A 26171-nucleotide genomic window follows, 5' to 3' on the forward strand; every position below is an offset into this window, starting at 1 on the left:
TTCTGCTCTTTTCCATTGCTTCCTCAGCTGCCTCCTTTCTCTAACTAAGCCTTCAATTTTCTGCTGCCGTCTAGACATTCCAGGAGTAGTTTGTACTTTTTCCTTCCTTTTTTCCACACCAAACCTCTCACTTCCATATGCATAAATGATGTCCCCAAATTTATCCAGCTTCTTTTCAACTTTACCAGTTAACTGTACCAGTTGTACCAGTCTTTCCAATGCAAAGCATAGATCTGTGTTTACCGTTTCCCATGCAGTTTTCTCAGTCTTCTCTTTTGCTGGTTAATCTGACCGGGTTCACAAATATCAATGTGTTCATCACTAACTGTGCAAACCCTCCCCTCCTCTATGACAGGGGTGCTGATATCCTGCGAACTGTGGTTTGCTTCCTGTCGCGGGATTTCATTTGACTGGCTTGACTGACTTCGTAAGAAGTACTGATAACTAATATATTAACATATATTATAAATTAATATATGCACATATATTGAACATTAATGTATTTACATAGATGGATATCTAAACATATTGACATATTAAGAAAATAAATATATTTAAATTTTGCAATAAAAATATATTTACATATGCTTAATATATGTGAAAAGTTGGTTATTATTGGAAAAAGGGGCCAAAATCAAATATTTAAATATATTTTTTACATATATTTCAAAATGTATTTAAATACAAGTAAAAATTATTTCTTTTTTATTATTTTTTATTATTTCTGGTACAGAATTAATAGATTTAAATACATGGAAATGTATTTATTACTAATATATTTCAATATATGTGACTTCCGTATTCTGACTGAGTGCTTGGTGGTTGCTATGGCATTTCCAAATGATTTCAAATCTGTTTTCTGTCATAATATAAGTACTGCCTTTAATAAAGAACTTAACTTCTCGACCATAAACAATGTGTGTTGTATAAATACAATCCAGACGTCCAGGGGCGGATCTAGAAAAACATTTATGGGGTGGCGAGAGGGAGGCAGGAATTTTTGAGGGGTGGCAACATATGGCAGACGTATATACTGAATTTAATCACAGTTATCACTGTTTGATGAGAAATGGTATGTACACACTACAAAAGGGCACAGACTGCCATTTACAAACTCATACAGACAAACGTCCCGGGTTACGTATGTAACCCTAGTTCCCCGAAGGGACGGACGCTGCGTGTAATCGCAGTGGGAACGCCCCCCAGCGTAGCGCGTCTGAAGCATGAATGAAATCAGTCAATGGAGCGTCACAGCGGGTGACGTCACCGACCAGGAAGCTATAAATATCCCCTGAATACACAAGCCACCAGCTTCTAATGTTACTGAAGCAAGCGATCCAAGGGGATGCCGAGAGTATGGCAGAACACGCAGCGTCCGTCCCTTCGGGGAACTAGGGTTACATACGTAACCCGGGACGTTCCCCTTCAGGGACTACCGCTGCGTGTAATCGCAGTGGGAACGCAATACCCACATCCCCATACGACCAAATCCCCGTCGTGTGTCATAAGGAGACACAAGCCGACGAGAGAACCTGAGCCCCGGGAGTGGAGCTAAGGTCAAGGGAATAAAATCTGACGAAAGTGTGCGGTGAGGACCAGCCTGCCGCATCACAAACGTCCTGAAGAGAAGCTCCTGAAAGAAGAGCTGTAGAAGCAGCCATACTCCGGGTGGAATGAGCCCTTACAGCCAAAGGTGAAGGCTGATGGGCCGAACCGTAAGCAAGCGAGATGGCCTCGACCACCCACTTGCTCATCCTTTGCTTAGATGCTGGACACCCCTTCTTAGGTGACCCAAAACAGACAAACAATTGTTCTGATTTCCTCCACAGGGCAGCTCTGTGGACATACGCATCTAAAGCCCTAACAGGACACAGCAAATTAAGTTTCTCCTGGTCTGACGTCAAAAAAGGCGGAGGACAGAAAGCCTGCAGAACTATAGGTCTAACCGAAGTGGTTGGTACCTTAGGAACATACCCTGGTCTCGGACAGAGAAAAGCTTTTACCATACCGGGAGCAAATTCCAGGCACGAGGGAGCCACCGAAAGTGCTTGAATATCTCCAATTCTTTTTAGAGACGAGATAGCAAGAAGAAGGATAGTCTTTAGTGTAAGGAACTTTTCCGAAACTTCCTCGATGGGCTCGAAAGGAGCTAGGGAGAGACCTTCCAAGACGATGGCCAGATCCCAAGCTGGTACCCTCGTGCGGACTGCAGGCCTCAGCCTCAAGGTGCCACGAAGGAAGCGAGATACAAGTGGGTGTCTCCCGAGAGAACCTCCACTCGAAGGGTCGTGGTAAGCAGCTAAGGCCGCCACATACACCTTCAGTGTGGAGTGAGATAACCCTGTGGAGAACCGATCCTGCAGGAAATCCAGCACTGTACCAACCGGGCAGTTAACTGGGTCCTGCTGGCGCTCTCCACACCAAGAGGTGAAAAGTTTCCACCTCGCGGCATATAACTTCCTTGTGGCGGGAGCTCTGGATTGGAGGATGGTCTCAACGACCTCATTCGAGAGACCAGAATCTATGAGCTGGGCCCCCTCAGAGGCCAAGCCCACAGCCTCCATAGTTCTGGGCGGGGGTGAAAGATCGACCCACTCGCCTGAGAGAGTAGATCTCTCCTGATCGGTATCTCTAGGGGAGAGCCGTCGAGGAGAGACACTAGGTCCGCAAACCATACTCGGGCCGGCCAGAACGGGGCTATTAGCAGAAGACTGAGCCCGTCCCGGCGAACCCTCTCCAGAACTCCCGGGAGCAGAGCGATCGGGGGAAAAGCGTACAGACGTGACCTCGGCCACGGATGTACCATCGCGTCCAACCCCAGTGGGGCTGGCAGGCTGAGAGAGAACCACAGTGGACAATGTGATGTCTCTCTGGAAGCAAATAGATCTACCTCGGCACGACCGAAATGTTCCCATAGGAGCTCCACCACCTCGGGGTGAAGACTCCATTCCCCGGGCCTCGGCCCCTGCCTCGACAGGATGTCTGCCCCCTGATTTAAGTACCCTGGGAGATAAATAGCTCTCAAAGAAAGAATTCTCCCCTGGGACCATAGGAGAATCTGACGTGCCAGTTTGTAAAGTGGGCGAGAACGCAGACCCCCCTGATGGTTGATATAAGAGACCACCGATGTGTTGTCTGTTCGAACAAGAACATGGTGGCCCCTTAGGTCTGGGAGGAAGTGTTTCAGAGCCTGAAACACTGCCAACATCTCTAGACAATTTATGTGCCATAGACGGTGATGGTCCTCCCACGGACCCCGAGCTGGGCGACCACTCATGATCGCCCCCCACCCCGTGAGAGAGGCATCTGTCGTTAGCATAACGCGACGACAAGGAGCTCCCAACACCGGGCCTTGGGAAAGAAACCGAGGATCTTTCCACATAACCAGGGCGCGAAGACATCGTCGCGAACTCATGATCATGCGAAACGGATTTCCCCTCGGGGAGAATCCCCTGGTTCTGAGCCACCACTGTAACGGTCTCATGTGCAGGAGGCCAAAAGGTATCACGTTGGACGCAGCTGCCATGAGACCTAACAGTCTCTGGAACTGTTTTACAGTGGACGACTGGCCTAGCTTGACCTGATCTACTGCGGCGAGAATCGAAGCAACACGAGCAGGTGACAACTGTGCCTGCATCGTCGTCGAATCCCACACTACACCGAGAAAAGTGGTTCTCTGTAATGGAGAAAGAACACTCTTCTTGGCGTTGAGCCTCAACCCCAACCTCTTGATGTGAGCAAGAACGACATCTCGGTGCCGAACCGCCTGCTGTTCTGATTGAGCTAGAATTAACCAATCGTCTATATAGTTCAGAATACGAATGCCCTGCAGCCTCAGCGGGGCTATAGCTGCATCCATACACTTCGTGAACGTGCGGGGTGACAGTGCTAGGCCAAACGGAAGAACCCGATATTGGTACGCTTCGCCCCCGAAAGCGAACCTCAGGAACTTCCTGTGTTGAGGGAGGATGGATACATGGAAGTAGGCGTCCTTTAGGTCTATCGTGACAAACCAGTCCTCGGATCTGATTTGTGACACGATCTGTTTGAGAGTGAGCATCTTGAATTTTTAGCTTCCCTACAGTGCGATTTAAGAGACGCAGATCTAGAATGGGACGCAGCCCTCCATCTTTTTTCGGAACGATGAAGTACCGGCTGTAGTATCCTAACTCCCTGCTGGGCGGAGGAACCCGTTCTATAGCCCCTTTGTGCAGCAGAGTTTCTACCTCCTGTTCTAATACCAGAGCCTGCTCGGGGCCCACCACCGTGGGCAGAACCCCTCTGAACCGAGGTGGACGCGTTCTGAACTGAATAGCGTACCCGTTCTTTATAATATTCAGGACCCACTGAGAAACATTGGGAAGCATTTCCCATTCCGCCAGGAACTCTACTAAGGGAACCAGCCTCTCGAGGCTGGCCTCTGGATGAACATCCCGAGTGACAGACACAGCGCCCTGTAACATACTGGCAGGAAACAGCTGGTCTGAGCACTCCACAACCCTCCTCGGAGGGGGCGAGCGTCCCTCGGGAAATCGCTCGCCGAGTCTCTCTACGCCCTGTATAGGCAGGGTTAGTAGAACAGACCCCTGAGGGCATCGAGAAAGACAGGGCGCCGTGTTTTTGAGCGGCGAACTCAAGTCTTTCCCGATGGGGACCACACTCAGAGTCCTGACGTTCAGCCCGTCAGGACTTTTTCGACGCGGCCTTCCTGGCGACAATGACCGACCTCAGATCAGTCCTGCCCCGAGAAGGCCGCGCCGGAGAGCGCCCCGCCTCGTCCCTCCAGTTTGTCTGCGGGGGGGCACGAGACGCGACACTCCGCTTCTGCTGTGCTCTTTTAGAAGACGAACTCGACGGCTGGGACTGCCCTCGCTCAGCAGCCCCAGTGACGCGCACTTTGAGAGGGATAAACTTATGAAAAGCAGCCGCCTGTTTTTTCTCTTCCTGGAACCTCTCAGTGACAGAGTGAAGAGCGTCACCGAAGAGGCCCGCAGGCGAAACAGGAGCATTTAATAAGAGAGATTTATCTTTTTCTTTCATAGAGGTTTGACTCAACCATAAATGCCTTTCTGTGGCCACCATGGCTGCCATAGACCGGCCAACAGATTTAGCTGTTTCCCTGGTGGCCCGGAGAGTGAGATCAGCAGTCTGCCTGAGCTCATTGATCATATCTGCCGAAATTTCTCCCCCCTCACACACATCTTTGAGCAGGTCAGCCTGATAAGCCTGCATAATGGCCATTGTATGCAAACATGCAGCCGCCTGCCCAGCCGCCGAGTAAGCCTTCCCCACCAGCACAGAAGTATTTTTCAGTGGCCTGGAAGGAAGAGCTGGTGCTTTAAGCGAAGATGCCGAGGCAGGAGAGAGATAGCTCGCGAGCGTCTCCTCCGCCTTCGGCATCGTCACATATCCAGCAGACTTTGCACCAAAAATATTACCATAAGCATTGGATTGATTGGTATATATTCTGCTCGAAACCGGTCTAACCCAGGTCTTTGAAACCTCAGCATGAAGGTCTGGGAAGAATGGTAAGCACCGGCGAGAAGGCTGAGGACGTGCAGAGAGAAATCTATCATCTAGTTTGCTTTTATTTCTAGATTCTTGTTTATCAGTTGGCCATTCAATACTGAGTTTTTCAACAGCCCGAGATAACACATCCCTTAAACCTTCTTCAGCAGTATAATGAAGTGAGCTAGTTTCCTCTGATGCCAAACTTTCGACATCCAGATCCTCAGAACTGGATAATCTAAGTTCCACATCATCGCGTGCCTCCACCCGGGCAGAAGTAACCGCCGCAGCGCGTGCTTCCAGAGCCGGGTGAGAGGCACTGGATCCCGCCGGAGAAAGCTGAGATAGGGCGGGGCCCGTCTCAGCGTCGCCGGTGAGATCCATCTGCGAACCCCAAGTCAAGCGCCGCCGCTCTGCCTCAACAGAAGCGGGACCCGAGCCCTGGGGAGCTCGCAACAAACCACTCTCCTCAAAGAGCGATCGCCGCGAGTGCAGAGTTCTCAAAGGAAAACGCTCGCAATGCTCACAATCGACTCCCTCGAGAGCCGACTGGGCATGCTGAACTCCCAAACAAGCTACACATAACTCGTGAGAATCCCTACCCGTGATGTAACGTGTACAGGGGGGAACACACTTTCTATACTGCTCGCTCATTTTGGTTTTTTAATATATATATATATATATAGTGAAAACTCCTGACAAATCAGACAAACACAATCGAAAGATATCAGACACACACAGAGCGCTGCTGAAGTAACAGAAGCTGGTGGCTTGTGTATTCAGGGGATATTTATAGCTTCCTGGTCGGTGACGTCACCCGCTGTGACGCTCCATTGACTGATTTCATTCATGCTTCAGACGCGCTACGCTGGGGGGCGTTCCCACTGCGATTACACGCAGCGGTAGTCCCTGAAGGGGAACTCAGTCTCATGCCCCCCCGGGATAAAAAAAAACATTAAATGGCACTTTCTGGAGAGTTTTGTTCAAAGAAATTGGGAAATTGAGTATTACATGATATGTGAAAAACTGCAAGGTTAAAAGCATATACTTTGCATTGTTGTAGTATCAACAGGACATTTAGCATTTACATTACTTTTAATCAGTCATCACTTGATTACACATTGTATTACCTTATGATATAGTGACCCATACAATGTGCCAAACATAAAGTGCCACATGAAGAGACAGTGCAGCATATGACAGTAGCAACAGCTGAGAAGATTTGGGTCTGTGGTGACCAGGTCCACCTCACACACACTTCCTTCTCCCATTCTCTCTCTTTACTACTACAACACACAAACACACACGCACGCACGCACGCACGCACGCACGCACACACACACACACACACACACACACACACACACACACACACACACATACACACACACACACACACACACACACACACACAGACACACACACACACACACACACACACACACACAGCCTACTCTGCATAATTTCACATCCAGGTATGCACAAGTCACTCAATTTTTTATCAATCTATCCTTGTGGAAAAGTTTCTTGGTAGCTAAAAGTAGGTCTAGCAAGTCTTATTGTGTAATTCACACAGATCAAATACAAATATCGGTAGACTGAATAGATTGCTAGTTTATTTTGAGTAGCCAGCTAGCAGTTCTCTTGGCAGTTTGCTGATAATCCGGTGTCTGAAGTAAAATGCTCAAATCATCTCCAGTGAAAAATCATCACATGGTCTACCTAGTCTTGGTTATTTAATTTTTATTTAATTTAATCTTATTTTCCTTACCTTGTCATTCAAGGCCCAGGGCAATTTTTGTACATTTCTGGAACGTTTGCGCGCTTGCACATCCCGCGCAACTACGGATCTCCCAGGAACATTCATTACATATTGCTGCGTACATTTATCCGTGTCACCTAGATGCACGTGCGCGATCATGGTCGACTAACAACGAGATTAAGCCCCGGCTCAATTTAACCACTAGGAATAAGTGACCATACCATGTCATCTCACGTAATAGGAGATAGAAGTATGATATAAATAAGGGGCATTATCACAGGAAAAACATTAAGGTAAGACACGGGTGATGAGTGGCAGATGTGTGAGAGTTTTCAAATCAAATCAGTCTCTTGCCGCTCTGACGTAAACTCATAAGCAACACTAATGAAGAAATACTAATGAAGAATAGCACCAACTCCTAACTCAAAGTTATCAGCAAGGGCTCTCACTTTAGCAAGCACACAGACAGACAGTTTTCAGTCTAAAGCTGGGGAGAAGTGCTCCTCAATATAGCATTTTCTGAGTGCTCATTATATTCCCCTCTGCTCCGGCATGCGCACGACGAGTTGCAGCAGGAGGTTGTTACCCTGAGTGAGAGAGTGATGGAGAGAAATGGAAGAGAGCACAACACAGGGCACACACATTTTCCTCACAACGAATATTATAATCACAACACCCTGGGACATAACAACACTAACCATAAGGAGACAATGGCGAAATTCTTCCATTCATTTCTCAGACCTCTTGGTGAGGTACAAACTTGTGTGTTGCCTTGTGTGTTAGATTGCATATATGCCCATTTTCAGTAATTGTACACTTCAGCTCTCCCAGTTAAGCTGAATGTGTATCTTAGTTAAAGGAATTTTGATGACATTGTGGAGATGTTCTTGTGCGTCACATGGATGTTTTAACCACTTAATGAACAGCTGTCTAGTCATTGACAATGAAGAAATCTAGCATGGGTGGGGTATTTAAAGAAGCTACAAGCAGATGGCTTGATGGATAGAGATTCAGAACACGCTGGTAAGGTAAGTCCTATAATTGGCTTGTTGGGAAAAGTCAGTTGAGGATGATATTTGTCTCTTTTTGGAAGGTATTCTCTTAACTTTTCTCCTTTCAGATGAAATTCCAGGTTTTCCATCTCTCCTCTACTCCTCAAACCACAGTTTTATTTTTGCTGGTGCTCCTGGTTCAGCCTCCCAGAGGTCTAATGCTACCACACCATCCCATGGTTTATCTGCCTACACTGGACAACCCTGAGTGGGAAGCAGCAATGCTCCAGCTACAGGCTTCACTGGGAGGTCCAGATGGCAGACCAGTGGCGGCGCTCCAGCCCTTGGCTCTGATTCAGGAGCCGGAACCCAAGGAGCTTCTGGAGAGGGTGAAGGCAGAACTGGGATGGGGACCGAGGGACATGGTGAAGGACAAGAAGAGAGAGGAGCTGGGACGGAGACCCATGGGGACATTCCCAGACAATCATATAATGCCTGTGCCTTATCCACAGGGGGGAGAGGTGGAAGAAGAGGGTGGAGAGAAGCGGAATGAGGCGCTCACTTCCATTGTAGGAGGTTTGCAAGCCTTCAACAGACAGAAAGGAGGATTTGGCTTTCGATTTGGCAGAAAGTGAAGGGGAAGGAGTGTGTATGTGTGGATTTACTTAACTATACTTTGGAGACAAATTTGTCCCTAAAAGTGGGGTAAATCTGACAAAACCACCCTTCAGGAATGTCCTTGGAAAATTGTCAGGGTCAGGGGTTGTCTGCTAATAAAAAAGAATATCAGAGAAACACGATTGTTTATTTCATGGGGAAAAAAACATGCAAATATATTACATTTATTAAAAATTGTTAACAAATATTCTGCAGTCCTCACTTATTTTTCCACAAAACATCTTTCTCACTTAAGGTTATAAGCTATGTAACCAGTTCTACTGACCCGCAACGAGTGAGAATCTCACCGCGGTCTCCGGCGTGGGAGTCGGGTGATCTAACAAGGAGGCTGAAGACCACAGCCACTAGTGTCAGTTGCTAGAGCGCCTCGAGATCAGTGAGCTTCACACGCACAGCTCTTACTGACCTACAACATTTACACATATACTGTCTTTGACTCAAATGGGCAACTATCATTAAACATCTTTGACTTCCGGTTTCTCTGCAGTGAGTAAATCTCTGTCAGTTTACAGAGAGATTGTCTGTAACTATACTAGTAATTTACACACCTACATTCCAGATTACTGAATAATAATTAATAATTTTCCTGGTTTGAAAAACATCAATACAGTAGGGTATGAATCTTTCTGACAGTAGAAAATGCCAAAAAAAATATATATATATTTGTGGCAATGAAGTGTGAAAGAGAATGTCATAGAGATAACTTGGTCGGGCAAAACATATAGAAAGCAATAAACTAAACTGTCTCCTTTATCTCCTTTATAGTTTGAAAAATGATTGTGTGTGGTATAGGCTAATTACCCAGAATGCATGGCCCTTGAATGACTATACAAAGATGGGCTTGATGATAAAACATTTGATGAAGCAATACCCAGTCAAGGGGAATTAGTTATTGGTATAATTGTTTTTTTTCCTCTCTCCTGTTTTCACACTTTTTTAAAGCTACATATGACTGTTCTTCAATACAGAATGACTGCATGAAACATATTGCTGTTTTATTATTACTTTTAGTTTAGCCTACTGTTAGCTTTGCGAATAAATCTAACAGCATGGAAAAGGGTCAATGCCAAATCAATTAAAAGCTGTCCGGTTTAGTCCACCGACTGTTAGCCCCTTATAGAGATATAGGCCTAATGGTTTACAAATAGCCTAAGCCTACTATTTAGATATTGTTGTAGGAAATCCAATAAATAAAGCTTATTTCGTTTAATCCTATTTAATTTAACATATTTTGTTTTGCATACGTTATGAAATGATATTCACATAACAGAAACAAGGCCGTATACAAACGTCTTAACCTGTGGCGGTTCTAGAGGGGGGCCAGGGGGGCCCGTGCCCCTGTGACAACAAGTTTGGCCCCCCTTGTGGCCCCCCTAAATGTGGAGTGTGAAATAATTTTTACAAAACTGTTTTTTGCTATCTTTGTTATCGTTATATGCATATATATTTTTTTATTATTCTATCTTTGTGGATTTGCTTGTTCACGTGACAATTCGCATCACATTCGTGGGAATCGCGGCAGAATAACGTCTGTCTCCTGCACGCGAGAGAGGAGAGAAGGAGAAAGCTGGTCAGTTGCAAGTTCATTCTTTATGTGCGTATCGGGTGTGCGATGTGTATTGTCTATTAAAATATTGTAATACTTGTTTTAACTATGTACGAGGCACTGTGAGCTGACATCGCATTTGTCTCTCGTCCTTTCACTGCTGTGTGCGGTTCATAGGTAGGCTATGTCCCCAAATTAGTTTATGTCTTATATCATATTATGTTCTTATATTAGAATATCAAATCAGCAAGAGTGCTGTTTTCCCGTGCACAATTGCAACTGTGATATTGATGTTATACAACAGTTAAATTAACAATAAGTTAACATGAGTTACTTTTTAGACACAATATTGTCAATATTGTTTGTTTTCCCTTTATTTCGCCGACTAGAATTTCAAAATGAAACCGTAGCAGAGTCTCAATGCAACAGACAGCGATGATTTATTGACTGAAATCCGCGTTTTGAAGGACTCACTTGCTCCTTTCCCGAATGAATTAGCCGTTTGAACAAATCGGTTGAATGAATGAATCCCTCAACTCACTTCTGTGACTTTCCGCCGCCTACTGGCGGTTTTAGTTTCATATTTAAAGTACCCTTTAATTAAAACGTTAAAATTAGATATCATTTCATGTTTAAATATTGATTTAAAAAAAAAATCTCATAGCTTTATTTATGCAATTGTAAATGGAGTGTAAATATATTAATGCCGCTTCTGTGTCACCTCTAGACTGCACTGCAAACATGGATTTTGATTGAATGAATTAATTTGACTGGTAACAGTGGTACTGTATAATTATTGTATAATTAAGTATTATTCTATAAATAAGTATAATTACTGTATAATTAGAATGTTAGTATTTGACATAAAAGGTGATTCATAACTCTAAATAAGTTCAGAAAGAATGTCCATATATAGGTGAAAATGCCCCTGGAAATCGATTTAAGGTGGCAAATTAAATTAATTAAAAATTTATTAAAAAATGAATTTCGGTCCCTGCTGTTAACTGACCACTGCATAGAATATTAAAAAATATGAATATCTTTGTGAGTCTGCTGTCAAAAACAGGCCTAAACCAGCCATGGCACCAGCACAAAAACACAATCAGTAAAATATCATCTAATTATCAACAAAACATTGAAAATATTGAGATATATTTTTGTCAATATTCCACACCCCTAATGTACGGTATGAATTTTGATTTCTTCAGGTCTTAAAAAGCCATAAATTTGATTTTAAAAAGTGTGCAGGAACCCTGTAAACGGTTAGACAGTTACCTATAATATTCCTTATATATAATTAATTTTAAATAAAAATTAAATGAATTATATATTTTAGATGTTTTTAGTTTGTTTTTAGTTCAAGTCAGTTATTTTCAGTAAATGAATTAATAAGCTTCTTGGTCCCCATTGCTTTTGCTCTATAGTTCTCACCAAAATGAAGAGAAAGAAGGACATCATGTCAATTACAGTTACTGTGACTAATACTGAATATGTAATGCAAATGTAAAAATATAATGGAAATGCAAATACATTGTTGAATGATTATAAACATGGTATTTTGCCTGTTAATGCCTGCAGTGCAGTGCAGAAAATTATATGACAACAATAACGTCTAAATGTAACTGGCCCCTCTAACAGTACAACTGGCCCCAGCTTGGCCCCCCCAGTTGAAATGGTCTAGAACCGCCACTGGTCTTAACTCTTAAGCTAACATCACAAGACGAGCAGAAACTCGTGACTACCTCCGCTCCATGTTTTAAATGACGCTGCGCTGTCTGTTTTAGTATTGGTTAAAGACCTCTAAAGGGTGTGGATGGAGATCTGGATTTACATATTAACCTGTCCGACTGGTATCAGTTAAACTGGAGCCGTCAGCTGAGGAAGACACAGAAAGGCAGCGAAGGTTTAACAGGCGTTAGAATGGCACTTTTCACAGTTTTGTGTTCGGCAGTTCTCCTCTGTGCTGTTGTACCTGCCTGGAGCGGTGAGTCTGCTGTTATTTCGATTAAGATAAGATTATTTCGTTCTTAAAACTTTTCTTAAATTAAAAAGCGTTGTCGTTTATTGCAGTTTCTCAATACATTCATTACTATATATTATCAGAATATAGGCTAGCCTACTAAAATGCCCGAAACTTTAATATGCCCACATGTTCAAGTCTGTTTAGGTGTCTAGGTGTGTCGGTAAAATGGCGCAGGTAGCCTAAACAAGTCTATTGAAATCCTTTCGGTTCAGGAACCTGTTGAGCTTCCTTGACATTATGTTTTACATTGAACTGTTTGTACAGTTCGTAAAAAAATCAAAAAACGAGTTAAATCAGCTCGACTTTTATAGGGCCTAATAAAGGGTGAAATGTTTCTTTTTACCTGCGACTTTCGTATTTAAAAAAATTAATAAATACAAATCGTAATTTATTTTATAGGCTAGTATAATGACGTGTTGCACTATTTAAAACAAACCGTCTTTGATTCAGTTTCTGAAAGAGAAGAAAAATAGGAAACCATAGAAAACATATAAAACTATTTTCTAGTTCATTATGGGATTTACTTTTAAAAGAGAGGAATCCTTTACCAGTCATACTAAAAATCTTTATGAAAAATGTTGAGAGATTTTTAATAGGCTAACAAAATATGAATTTATGTTAGTTCTTGGAATACAAGACTAGGTTGCACTTTCCTTTAAGGTCTCCTTGTTACAGGTACTTACAGGTACTACAGGTACAGGTCTAGGGTACTATTCAACATGTAGGATACTTGGGGTTACACAGGGTTAGGATTAGGGTTGCATGCAATTATGGTATTACTGCAGTAAGATAGCATTATCATTATGTAACATTAGCACTGTAAAATAAAGTGTTACTGAATTGTTCCCCATTAAGTTATGAAAATATTATTTCTGAATGTTCACTGACTACTTAAAGCATCCAGTTTTTTTATGTTTTACGAATGTTAAGGGAACATTCCATTTGATCATTTTGCAAACATTATGGGAACGTTACTTTTGAATTTTCTATGAACATCTAAACTATAGGCTAACATTTAAAAACATTAGATGAAAGTGAAACTAAAATGTTTCAAATTAAACTTCCATGAATGATGAATAAACAATATTTTTATGTTAATGTTTTGAGAACATTATTAAAGACAAAATAACTTTGAACAACATTACTTGACGAGCCTCGGCCTAATCTGGTTTGTTGGTCCCAGTCAGCTGGATGTTTTAGACACAATATTGGCAGTTACTGTATCTATTTTTGCTCCATAAACAAAAATAGTTCCAATAAAGACACAGGCAAATCATCCAATGTGCGTTTCAGAATGGTGTTTAAATGAAGATTGTCAGTTGTCGCCTCCTGCTAGCATAACAATTTCATGATATATTTATAAAAATAATAGACCTTGTATGATCACAAACATCCATGGCTGATTTTATTTATATCACCATATTCTGAGTGAATTTCTATTTTTTAAATTGATTTTTTTTATTTCTTTGCATTGCAGACAAACACTCCCTGTACTACATTTACACAGCCTTGTCCAAACCTGTCGAACTGCCAGGCATCTATGAATTTACAGCTATAGGTCTTCTAGATGACAGACAGATTGACTATTACAACAGCAAGGAAAAGAGAAAGATTCCCACACAGCACTGGATGAAAGAGAAAATGCAGGAGGATTACTGGGAAAAAGGCACCCAGTCAAGAAAGAGCAAAGAACAGTGGTTTAATGTGAATGTCAAAATTCTGATGGACCGTATGAAACACAATGTTTCAGGTGAGGAATACTGATACATATTAACCTGCATATACGTATAATATAATATATGCACAATATAATATTATATTGTTATTATCATCTGAAAAATATTTAGTTTTCTGTCCTTTTCAGATGTTCATGTTCTTCAGTGGAGACATGGGTGTGAAATTGATCAAGAGGGAACTGAACTGAAGTTTTCCAAAGGCATTGATGAGTACAGTTATGATGGCGATAACTTCCTGTCTTTTGATGATAAGGAGTCTCAGTGGGTTGCCCCAGTTGATGCAGCTCTTCCAACCAAGAGGAAATGGGATAATGTGCCCATCCTGAACCAGTACACCAAGGGCTACCTGGAGAAAGAGTGTGTGGACTGGCTCAACAAATTCAGAGAATATGGAGATGAGGAGCTCAAAAATGGCTGTGAGTAGATGTAGAGTATTTGTGACCAGTCACGGAAACTAGGGACACAAGTCGGTTCTGGGGCATTTTGAGTTATTCATAGATTCTGAGAGTGTAATATCCAAGCTTTCCAACGATGTGTAACATGTGGAAATCTGATAATATTTGGAGAAGTTGTGGCCATTTTAAAGTAGGCACTTAAAAAAGCTCAAAGAGGAGAAAACGAGCTAAAGATTGTGCAGTTCTCACCTGTCTCTGCTGCTGGGGGTGACAATAGGGCTCATTTACATCTCATTTAGATAAGCCATACCCCCTGTAAAGCTCCTCCATGTGCTTTACAGCTTTTTTTACACTTCGAATGAGTGCACTTCTGCCGCACTAGGCGAAAAACAATTGTGCTGCCCCTCTATTTGCAACGTACCAGCAACAACACACAAAGACCAATAATGCCATATAGCCTGCATATAACGCGAAACCAGCAACAACACATAAAGACCAAAATGCCATATACATATAACGCAAAACCAGCAACAACACACAAAGACCAATATGCCATATAGCCTGCATATAACGCAAAACCAGCAACAACACACAAAGGCCAATATGCCATATACATACAGTATAACGCAAAACCAGCAACAACACACAAAGACCAATATGCCATATACATATAACGCAAAACCAACAACAACAAACAAAGACCAATAAGCCATAGGCCTACATATAGCGCAAATAGTACGCAACGCTCGTGTGCCCAAAATGTCAACAATATTAAAGTTTATGTAGGAGGCAAATGCCTGCTGGCATTTTTCTTTAAGCAGTCATTTCTGCAATTTTCCAAATAATCACATTTCACCTCCTCAAATTACTGTTGCAAATCTCTTTACACCACTTTCTTATGTGCGTATACACACACAAATGAAATGTCCGCAAGCACATTATATCATCAGCAGGTTCAGCATCTTAAATAACGACTAAAGAGCAAATGAAGCTTAACTTACATTTCAGAAACACGCACGGCAGGCCTTCATCGCAGCAGCAAAGGTCTTAACTGCATCCTCTATTTCGATTCTCCGTCACATATGAAACAGCCAGCCACCGCTGTCAGCGAGCCGAGCCGCCGTATTGAAGCACTGAGGGCGAGCGCGCTGCGCCCATACCTCCGGTTCAGTTTCCCGAGCCCACGAAGTGCGGCGAAAACATTTTCGGTGTAACTGCCAGACGGTTCATCTCGTCTGCGACAATCTTTGCGGCATCCATCTTCATTGAATTTTGATATCAGAGAGAGCTGGCCAGAGCACAGCATAATAAGTAGCCATGTGGTTGACTTGGAGGGCGGGGGCAAAAGCGCCGGGTTATTCAGTATGGAAATACACACAGACAATGACACGCCACGCCCCTACTGCATGCTAGAATCTCCGAAAACAAGCCGATTTCAACCTCAAAATGTAAGCTTTTAAATATACCAATACTGCTATCTCAAACATGGAGAGGCTTCTTCGTGATTTCAATTAACAGATTCTCCAAAAAATTGAAAATCACCAATTTTGAAAAAAAACTCTTCTTTCTCATTTTGCTCGAAAGTTGTGCTGCCGACTTGTGTCCCTGGTTTCTGTGACGGGTCACATTTGTATTTGTTGATTATTTGCAGCTGTCATAGAGATAGAACTGACTGATAAACTGTGTCCACAGCTCCTCCAGAGGTTCATGTGTTTGCAAAAAGGTCTACCAGTGACAAAACTAAGCTGAAACTCACCTGTATGGCTACTGGTTTCTACCCCAAAGATGTGACGTTGACCATAAGGAAATATCGCACATCCCTGCCTGATGATGAGATTGAATCCAGAGGAACCAGACCAAACCATGACGGAACCTTTCAGTTGAGGAAGAGTGTGTTCATCAAGGATGATGAAAAAGCAGAATATGACTGTTTTGTGTCCCACAAAACTCTCAAAGAACCAATTGTTGAGAAATGGGGTAGGCAAAGTGAAAGTATTTAATCATTAAAGCAGGGGTGTTTCCTCTGAGGAAACAATGGTGGATGTGCCTACTTGAAACAACTTGAAAGCGTGATCTGTAAGTTTTTAGTTACCAATTAGCTTATTGAAATTAGAGTTACATCTCCGTGTTTGTGACTATCATGACACCTGCAGTGTTTACCGAGGGTTACACTCACGGAAAGGATGGATCACGTTTGTGTCAGAGACTCAGGGTCTATAAAAGAGAAATTATGCCACGTAGAAACTCTTAAAGAGTGAAAACAAACACTTGCAATCCATAAACGTGTCTCTCATAGGATGAGAGTAAATGTAGAGTATTTGTATTTGTTGATTATCTGCAGCTGTCATAGAGATAGAACTGATTGATAAACAGTCTCATGAATAATTATCAGTACACCATGAGAGAAAATATCACAACCTCACAACATTGACACTACGAAGATTTTAAAGTCAAAATAGTGCCAAGATAAGTTTTCTATTACAATTAATATTAACGGATGCTAACATTTTCTTCTGTAATGTGCAACACAAACACTTGTTAAAATCTCAGACAATGTAGTTGAGTGTTTTATGACCCCTTAAAATGACTCTTTATTAAAGGCTTATCAATGGAATTGAATTTTCTAAATGTAGTAGACATTTAGACTTTACATACAGTAACTTTGTCCATTTATTGTTATTATTATTTTGCAGATGGAAAATGCAATGACTGCAATGAAGGCTCTTTCCTGGCTATTGGAATTGTGATTGGAGCTGCAGTTGCAGTAGCTTTTGTTGCAGGGCTCTGCCTTTACCTTTATAAGACTAAAATAATTGGTAAGTATTACAACATAAATGCAGATTCTGGGCACAATCTTTTTAATACTTTTCTCTGATAAAGGCTCTTTAAATGTCAGAATTGACAGGACTTCAGAGAAAAAAAAATCTATTGTTTCACTTTGGGGTGAGCAATTATTCCAAAATCTTGAAATAGTCCATTGAAATCTATTAAGTTGCAAACAACTTACCTCCCCTTAAAAACTATACTACTCAAGGTTTTGTGCTGATTAGATTTCACTTGTTTATCTCTGCCTCTGACAGCAATCCCATGTAGATTGTAACTGTTGTAGATCGTATCATCTTTATTTGTAATTCTCTTTAGTCTTCCCACACACAGTACTATAATGGATTAGTGCTTTTGTACTATTATTATTATCATTATTTTTTTGTTTTAGATTAGTATTACAATGCAAAAAGTATTCAGAAATGATTTAATCTTTCTTGGACTTTAGTTTTCAAAAGCGAGAATGTCAGTGATCCCAGCAAAGATGAAGACAATAATTTTCTGCCAGGTACCAGTTATCCCATTCTTAATATGTAATCAGTCTATGTGTCATGTTGAAACACACTTTGACATTTCGCTGTTTGCAGGAGAAAAGAGTGCAAGTAATGCACTAGTAATGAAAAGTGATGCCACTAGATCTCAGAAGGAAGGTAATAATTTAGCTAATTAAAATGTTTTAGATATTCCATTTACCAGGGTGATGTTAATCGTATGTACTTACAACTTGTTCATTGAATGTCTGCAGTTGCTAAACATTTTGGAATCAAAGTGTACATTTCACTATGCAATTCAAAATCTCAGATGTGACTTGTATTGCTGCTTAACTTGCATATATGTTTGTTACATGTCTAGGTGAGAGACACAGTAAAGCTGGAAGTGAGATAAGCTTTTCATCTGACTCTGGTAAATATGCCCCTTATTAAAATATATCTCATCCTTTTTTTCCCTGAAATCCAAAAATCTCATCCACACATAGGAAGGGTGTGCAAAGCTTCATGAGCTCTATATGCACACTTTTCACTGTCTTGCAAACATGTTTCTTTTTCTGTGTTTTTATTTATTTATTTATTTTTGTGGCCAACATTTTTGTGCATACCTATTTAATGCCATCTCATGCATAGCAATGGAGAAACACGCTGATATTTCTCTGTTCCTCATCAGGAAAAGGTGCAAGTAAAGACAACAGTGCTACTAACTTGCAGGAGCAAGTGGACATTCTGGTATCTATTTATTTGTAATTTTAGTGCTGTCAGGGGGAACATTTCGACATTTTTCTTTTCCTCCATAGGCTAGGGTAGCACAGGACATATATCATTTACTGACAATAGAGGCTTTACATTTCATGTGTTAAACTGTTGTGGTCAACAGAATAGAAGATTGGTACAATTTATGCTGTCTGCTTAGGGGAAGCTGATTCCACCATTTGGGATTGAGGAGAGCAATATGCCTAGCCTTGTTATGGGGCCTGGGGTTTTAACTAGGATGGGGAACTAGGGGGAGGTGCAGAGAAGAAGAGTTACATGTGAATATTAGAGAAGGCTGAACATCAGCCGAAGTCCAGACAGCAGAATATTAACACCTAGATGGACATGACCAAAAGCAATTTGAAGTAAGACAAAAGCATACTATAGGACTATATATAGGGCCTCCTACCAGTATGTGGGTAGCTAATTTGTAAGGGCCTACATGCTGAAGTGAACTCTAAATTGGGGAACACTAGGAATCCCTTGATTTCAAATGTGATGGTGTAAAGTTGTGGAGCTAGCTCTGAGTAAAGTGTACCAAATCTGGTAATTCATTTTTAGATGTACTATTCACCTATTGTTAAATGCTAATATTGAATAACTCATAATAATAAATTAAATAACACATATTTATGTCTGTTAGGACTCCAGTGGCAAGAGCATCGCAGAAAAAGATTCACTGCTACAACAGAACAACCCTTGATACGAAGGCAGACCATCATGGGAAATTTGTAATGGCAGATTTGTGGTATTTGTCATAGACAGTCCTGACAAGCATTACATTTTGGGGGGTCGCTGGTGAATAACTGAATTATATATTCTCTCTTTCTCTCTCATATTTCATATAATTTGGATTTTTTAAAAATACTTTGCTCAAGAGATTGATATTTTTTAAACCAAGTACTCAAGTACAATACATTTATATGAAAAGAGCTTTTTTCCAGACGTATTATTATTGCTACTTCCAAAGGACCAGGGTAGATCTTTTTTTGATATATTTTAATACCAGTGAAAATAATCCTGAGCATACCTGAGAAATAAATCTCTATAACTATCCTGAATACTAATAGAAATTAGATATATTCTTTTAAACTCTCGAATGTCTTGTGAAATATTGATATATATTCTTTAAACTCTCGAATGTCTTGTGAAATATTGATAATGTAGTGGTGTATTGGTAATGTAGTGTTTTACATTAATTGTATAATTATATAAATTAATCACTGTTGGTTACAATAATTTTTCACTTTTTCAGTTGTACAGTATATGTCTGTCTGTTATTTATGTGGGATCCATTCATTCTTAAAGGGACAATGTGTAGGTTTTTTAGGTATTTTATTATCTAAAATCAATATTTTATTGTCCTCAATGGTGTGCAAATACCTCTGCCAATTATCTGACTTTTCCTCGTAAACGAAGAATTTATTATCTTTATATACATATGTGACGGGTAGTTCCGCCATCTTGAAAAACTATAATAGCAGAGAGGGTCAAAAAGTAGTAGGCCAACACGTTTCCACAACGCGTTTTTGTTAAAACTCGACAAAGTGCAATAGCGGGGTTTCAGTCACGTGATTATGATGACGCGTGAAGGCGGGGCGATTTCAGAGGGCGAGCAGGAAGTAAACATGGAGAATACGTCTTTGGAGGAAACCGTTGAGGAGAGTCCGTATTGTACGAATTTAAACCAGTTTCAAGAAATAGATACAAGGAGTTAGGGGAAACATATGTTGGACGTGACCCGTTCCTCATGAAGATGAGTGAGTTTTCGGTCGAACTTGAAGATTTCCCGACAGTGGAGGCTTGTTTACATCACCAACCATCTGGTCATTCAAGCATCGTACTACACCTTTTTTAGATACGGTATACTTCCAGAAATACTGGGACAGCAAGTTACAAACTCACATGGGTAATGTAATGAACTGATCCAGGCACTCTTGAAAGTGGGCTGTGTGATATTGCTGTCAATACTGTTGTATGAGACAAGATTAGATTTTGACTATTGTTATGAGTGTGGTCTTTATGAGTTCTGGCTGTTGTATAATTTAAATGAAAAGATTAAATGCCATTGAGAAGACAGAATTATACATGGTGGTTCATTTACAAGATTAGATTTTTCAACAACTGTTATAATAACAAGAACATGGTGTGCAATAAAGATTAGAATCCATTTCATTACATATAATACATATAGCCAGTACAATTGGACTTGTGGATAAAAGTATTACACTTGTTGAAAACATATTTACAGACTGATTCGTGTCGGGGCTGAGGTACTACTACTCCCTGTCCTCTTACTTATCATCAGAGCCAAGAAGCAGGGATCAGGTATTGGACACTACATGTGTGAGGGCTCAGGTACTGGACTGACTGATTATTATCCCTAACCCTCCATCCTCCTTACTCCAATGGGACAATAGACTCCGAAAGATTAGAAAAGACACAGCAAATAACCCCAATCTTGTCAATCAATGCTAGTGCCTCACCTTGTATTGTTGCCATGTGCTTTATGGGCATAGCCCTGCTTTGCAGAATCTGATATTGTCTTCTGACTAAACCGATAACTCTCTCAACATGATTAAACAAATTCGCTATTTTTCTTGTGTCTGCCAGCTCATACGCTGACAGCTGTTTTCTCCCCTTGGTAAATGCAGGTATCTGTAGTAAAGCACAGTAAAATCCCAAACTATCAGCAATATCGAACCCACGATCTGCTAGGACAATATCTCCAGGTAACAGTTTTTTTAGGAGGCCACTCTCTATTGTGATCTGTTTATCGCTGACTCTCCCTCCCCAGGCACAAGATATGACGTGACATAGCCTTGGGGTGCAACACCAATCAGAAACTTTACAGTATGGTGATGCTTGTAGTTTGACCATGTTTGCGCTTGGGCTAGAAAATTAGAAGGCTTCTAAATAAAAACTTCTAAACAGTCAACTATTACAGCAACTTTACATCCAAATGCCTGTCTGAATCCCATTGGCATTGTAGCTTGAAGAACATGTCGCTCTGGCCACTCAATTTGAAATTCCAACCTTTCATGAAGTATGTCAATTACTTTATGCCAAACTCTAGAAGCAGTTGGCTAAGAGATCTTGAACCTGAAAGCTAAATCTTTAAGTTTGAGATTTAGTCTCAGCTTCATCAAAACTAAAATGAACTGTTCAAATTTAGACAGCACAGACATAGGACCACAGCTGATGTAGGTTTTGCACAGCTCAAAAATCTGAATTAAAACTAAGAAGTTCGGGAGCCCCATGTAGAACCTCGTCTTGTCTTCGTTTTTTTCAAAGGACTCCTTATTGAACTGTGTGCCCAGTGCTTTGGCTCAAAGATCTCCCAGCTCTGTTGCGTTTTGTCTAAGAACATCCTCTGTTGTCATCCAGATGTCATCCATTGTTAGCTCAGTCTGGCATCCGGCATCTACATAGCCTGCAACATATCAGTTGGGAGCATAATTAGTTAATTCATGAATATGAATTATGTGAATTGTTGTGAAGTAATCTTTTTTACAACGTTTTTACAAACATACAAGTTTTCTGGTCAACATTTGTAACAATTAATAACAATGAATAATAATGCTGGTTACACATCTTAGTACAATAATTTACCTTGATCATTTAATGTACCATTCCCACTGATCCCCTCTGATTGTGGGTTGTTGTCAGCTGGCTGCTTCGGTTCGGAGCTTTCGGCTGTCTGCGTCAGATCCGGGCTCTCATCTGTCTGTTGGAGATCCAACATAGCCTCTGCACATTCCGACTGTCTTTGTTGGTCTTTCTTGAGCTTCATCCTCTGCTCTCGTTTAAGAGACGCTGATTTGGGCTTAGTTTTTTAATAACCAATCTACCGACTCAACGTCATCCAAAGCGCTAGGACAGCCTAAAAAGCCCCAATGAAGTCCATATTAGACTACCGGTAACTTAGTAATCATTACTAAGTAAATGAGCATTTAACGACAACCTAATGCTATATAAACACAGACACAAAAGCTAGCTAACATACCTACGACGAAGTGGTCGCTGCAGACACGGGCATTAACAGACTCTGCTCCTCCAGACCGTAGACGTACGTTAAAAATCCACTTTTTCCGGCGTTGTTCTGTGAGCTTTTCACATTTCTCACCTTTATGAGTGACAATCTTCGGTACTTTATAAAAACCCTTTCCCTTTTCTCGATTAGAACAATTGGAGCAGCCGTAAACTACACAAAATTGTATTGCCATTTCACGAGTTCACACATACATATAATTTGAGGAAATAAGATTTAATGTGTATTTGGCGTGCTGTCCGGAGGGAGGGCTCCGAGCTCGAAATTCAGCCTGAACCCAGAGTACTCCCCCCGTATGTAAGTGATTTTTGAACTAGGAATGTGGATAACTAGGAGTGTGGAGAAGGGGTGGAGGGGTGATGCTGCAAACTGTCAATGGATCGAGGTAAGACTGTTGAGTCTATATGTACCCTTTATCATTGATTGCTGATTGCTGTCCACTCGTGTTAATTATCTGAACGTGCTCCTCCCGAACTTAGTTAATAAAACTTAATTTCACGAGTTCACACTTACATATAATTTGAGGAAATAAGATTTAATGCGTATTTGGCGTGCTGTCCGGAGGGAGGGCTCCGAGCTCGGAATTCAGCCCGAACCCAGAGTACTCCCCTCAATAGGCTAAAGAGCAGAGGACAGCCGCCGGACTAAAGACCCCCAAATGAGTGCCGAGATTGGCGGGCTGGCATCTCGATAAGGGGCCTGGATGCTTGATTGGGGAGGCCCGTGATGGTGGCTCACTGCCTGGACTGACGGCCCCTGTTTGTCTGCGAACGGGGAGCGGTTGTAGTGTACTTGTCCAGGAGGTTTTCACACCGCATCCACTGTGAGACCAAATGATCGCTGAAATGAAAGAGAAAACATGAGTGCTCAACCGGCAACGTTCTCGCTCCATCTGCTGTGAGACCAATGCTTGCTGGATGGAAAGAGGAAACCTGAAAAGAGGAAAAAATTAGTGCTTGCCCAGGAGATTCTCTCACTGCATCCGCTGTGAGACCAAATGCTCGCTGGATGAAAGAGAAAACATAAGTGCTCTACTGGGAAAGCTCTCACTCCGTCCGCTGTGAGACCAATACTCGCTGGACGGAAAGAGGAAAACTGAAAAGAGGAAAATGAGTGCTTGCCCAGGAGATTTTCTCACACTGCATCCGCTGTGAGACCAAAAGCTTGCTGGATGAAAGAGAAAATGTAAGTGCTCTACTGGGAAAGCTCTCACTCCGTCCGCTGTGAGACCAATGCTCGCTGGACGGAAAGAGGATTTTTTTTTCTTTCTTTTTTTTCTACCCGATGAGGGTTTGGTGGTCCCGCTTTTTTAATGTGGAACCGGTTGGTCCTGATCTAGCTTTGGAAAGCATCGCAGGACCATCTCCCAAGGGCTTGAATCTGCTGTTGGGAAAGGCCTTTTTTGGGCTGCTGAAGTTGCTGCCCCGATGCGTAATGAGTGACTTGAAAAATTCTTTGCTGGAATGCCTGACTGTTGGAGAACAGATTTGAGGTGTTTCTGGAACCAAAAATGTGTCACAGGTTTTTTGGATTCATCTAAAAACAGGGGTTCCAGAGGAGATTTAGCTTGAGAACTTCTCCATTGCAGAAATGCCAAAATTGACTGGTATGGTTGGATTTGCGAAGCGAGGTTAAAAATGTAAATGAAATGACCTTTTTTGGTTTGGTGAGTCTTACTTTGTTTAATCAAGTATGCAATGGTTTCGCCATCAATTACTGATAAGTCTGAGATGGTGGGGTGGATTTTTGGGTCGAATTTAGAAGTGATGGCGATATCTGAGCATCTAAGAAAACCAAAAAAGGCTAGGATAAACATGGCATCGAGTGTGCGAGCGGAACTGAGGGGCTGGTTGCCTGTGCGGAAAGCCTGAATACATTTGGTGAGAATGTCCAGCGTTATGGGTTGTCTGGCGTCGGGGTGGGTGGGCTGGGATCTTTGAATCCCCTTAATCAGGAGGGAGGTTTGTGAATTGTTTATCTCCACGGCAGGAGCGCCGTACATCAGTTTATGGAAAAACTGGATGCCGCTCAAATAACCTTTAATGGACCCGATTTGTAGGCCCTTAATGATATTAAGGTAGGAGATAAAAGAGGTGATTGAAAGAAGAGAAAAATCAGGGAAAGGTGAGTGTGGCGAACAGGACGGCCAAGGGACGTGACAGAACGGCGCGAGGCCGGTGGTGCGATTGCTAATGAGCAACACCTGTGAAGCACACCCGTCTCGCATCTCTCACGGAGGAGCGGAAGCATAAAGGTGGAGCGAAGACGTTGATGATCGAGAGAGGAACAGGCCTGTATTTTAGTTGAGTTTTGTTTTTTGTTTTTGTGTTTTGTTTTTTGTATATGTGTTTTATTTTAGCCAGCAGTCGTCCGCGAGGGGCTGCTGGCCGTTATGTTTATTTTAGGTAAGCCAGCAGTCGTCCGCGAGGGGCTGCTGGCGGTATTTTAGTTTGGTTTGTTTTATTTTAATAAAGTTTATTTCAATGTTCGCCGATTCCCGCCTCCTTCTTCCCTGAACATTGCTACAGTAAGTTATAAGAGACATGAAATGTTTTAAAACATCTGCAAGCAGTAACGTAGGATTGAAGGGTCCTGGGAGATACTGCTTGGAGGATACCGTCGAGTGATGCTTCGAGCAGTGGTTTTAATGGGTGGGTTACGAGAATATTAGCTCTAAATAGCGAGGAACTGGAGTTGGGAATTGATCTGCCTCTGGAGCCAGCATCCTTAATTTCTGAAACAGAAAACGAGACAGAGAGTCGGCGATTTGGTTTTTTGACCCAGGGATGTGTTTAGCAATGATAATGAATTGGTCGCAAGCTGTAATCCAGGTGAGACGCCTTAAGAATGGCATCAGAGCGGGTGAATGGGAACGGCCTTTGTTAATGCAATGCACTGTTGCATCATTGTCGCAATGCACTAAAACGCTGCTAGCAGCCCATTCTTTTCCCCACAGGAAAGCTGCTACTACGAGAGGGTAAAGCTTGAATAAAGCTGAGGATTGAGTTATATCCTGAAGCTGAGGTGGCCATGGAGCCGCGAACCAACGACCTTGATAAAATCCCCCATACCCGATTGAGGGGGCGGCCACTGTGAACAATTGGATGTCAGTGGGGGATGAAACAAGGTTGTTGTAGAAAAAGGAAAGGCCGTTCCACTGTTTTAGAAATGTTAACCATAGCCTGAGTTCGTCGCGACATGCTTGGGTTATAGAAATGCGGTCTTCTAGTGAGTGGACAGAGGACGCGAGTGAGAGGAGATGCGAGATGAAGGGGCGGCCTTGCGGGATGATGCATATTGCAAAGTTTAAATGTCCGAGCAGGGACAGGAGTTTGCGTTTTGAAAAATTTGATTTTTCAAGGAAAGTAGAAGAGATGAGGATTATTCGGTCGATTTTTTCTTTGGGGAGGGAT

The 26171-nt window shown here is 42.0% G+C and overlaps 2 protein-coding genes across 2 annotated transcripts; both read left to right on the forward strand.

Annotated features, from left to right (window-relative positions):
• The first annotated feature begins 8390 nt into the window (after positions 1-8390).
• On the forward strand, positions 8391-8897 carry qrfp (pyroglutamylated RFamide peptide). The gene has a single exon (XM_077222595.1). The coding sequence runs from the start codon at positions 8391-8393 to the stop codon at positions 8895-8897; it is 507 nt and encodes a 168-aa protein (XP_077078710.1).
• Positions 8898-12213: 3316 nt separating this feature from the next.
• LOC143731962 (H-2 class I histocompatibility antigen, Q10 alpha chain-like) lies at positions 12214-20789 on the forward strand. The gene is made up of 10 exons (XM_077222572.1): positions 12214-12470; positions 13987-14259; positions 14374-14661; positions 16333-16617; positions 17334-17456; positions 17912-17971; positions 18051-18113; positions 18316-18366; positions 18625-18683; positions 19351-20789. Exons 1-10 carry the CDS (start codon positions 12407-12409, stop codon positions 19408-19410), a joined length of 1326 nt encoding a protein of 441 aa, XP_077078687.1. The 5' UTR covers positions 12214-12406; the 3' UTR covers positions 19411-20789.
• The last annotated feature ends 5382 nt before the right edge of the window (positions 20790-26171 follow it).

Source organism: Siphateles boraxobius, unplaced genomic scaffold (assembly GCF_051911475.1).
Source record: "Siphateles boraxobius isolate OS27281-9 unplaced genomic scaffold, OSU_SipBor_1 89, whole genome shotgun sequence".
NCBI classification, from domain to species: Eukaryota; Metazoa; Chordata; class Actinopteri; order Cypriniformes; family Leuciscidae; genus Siphateles; species Siphateles boraxobius.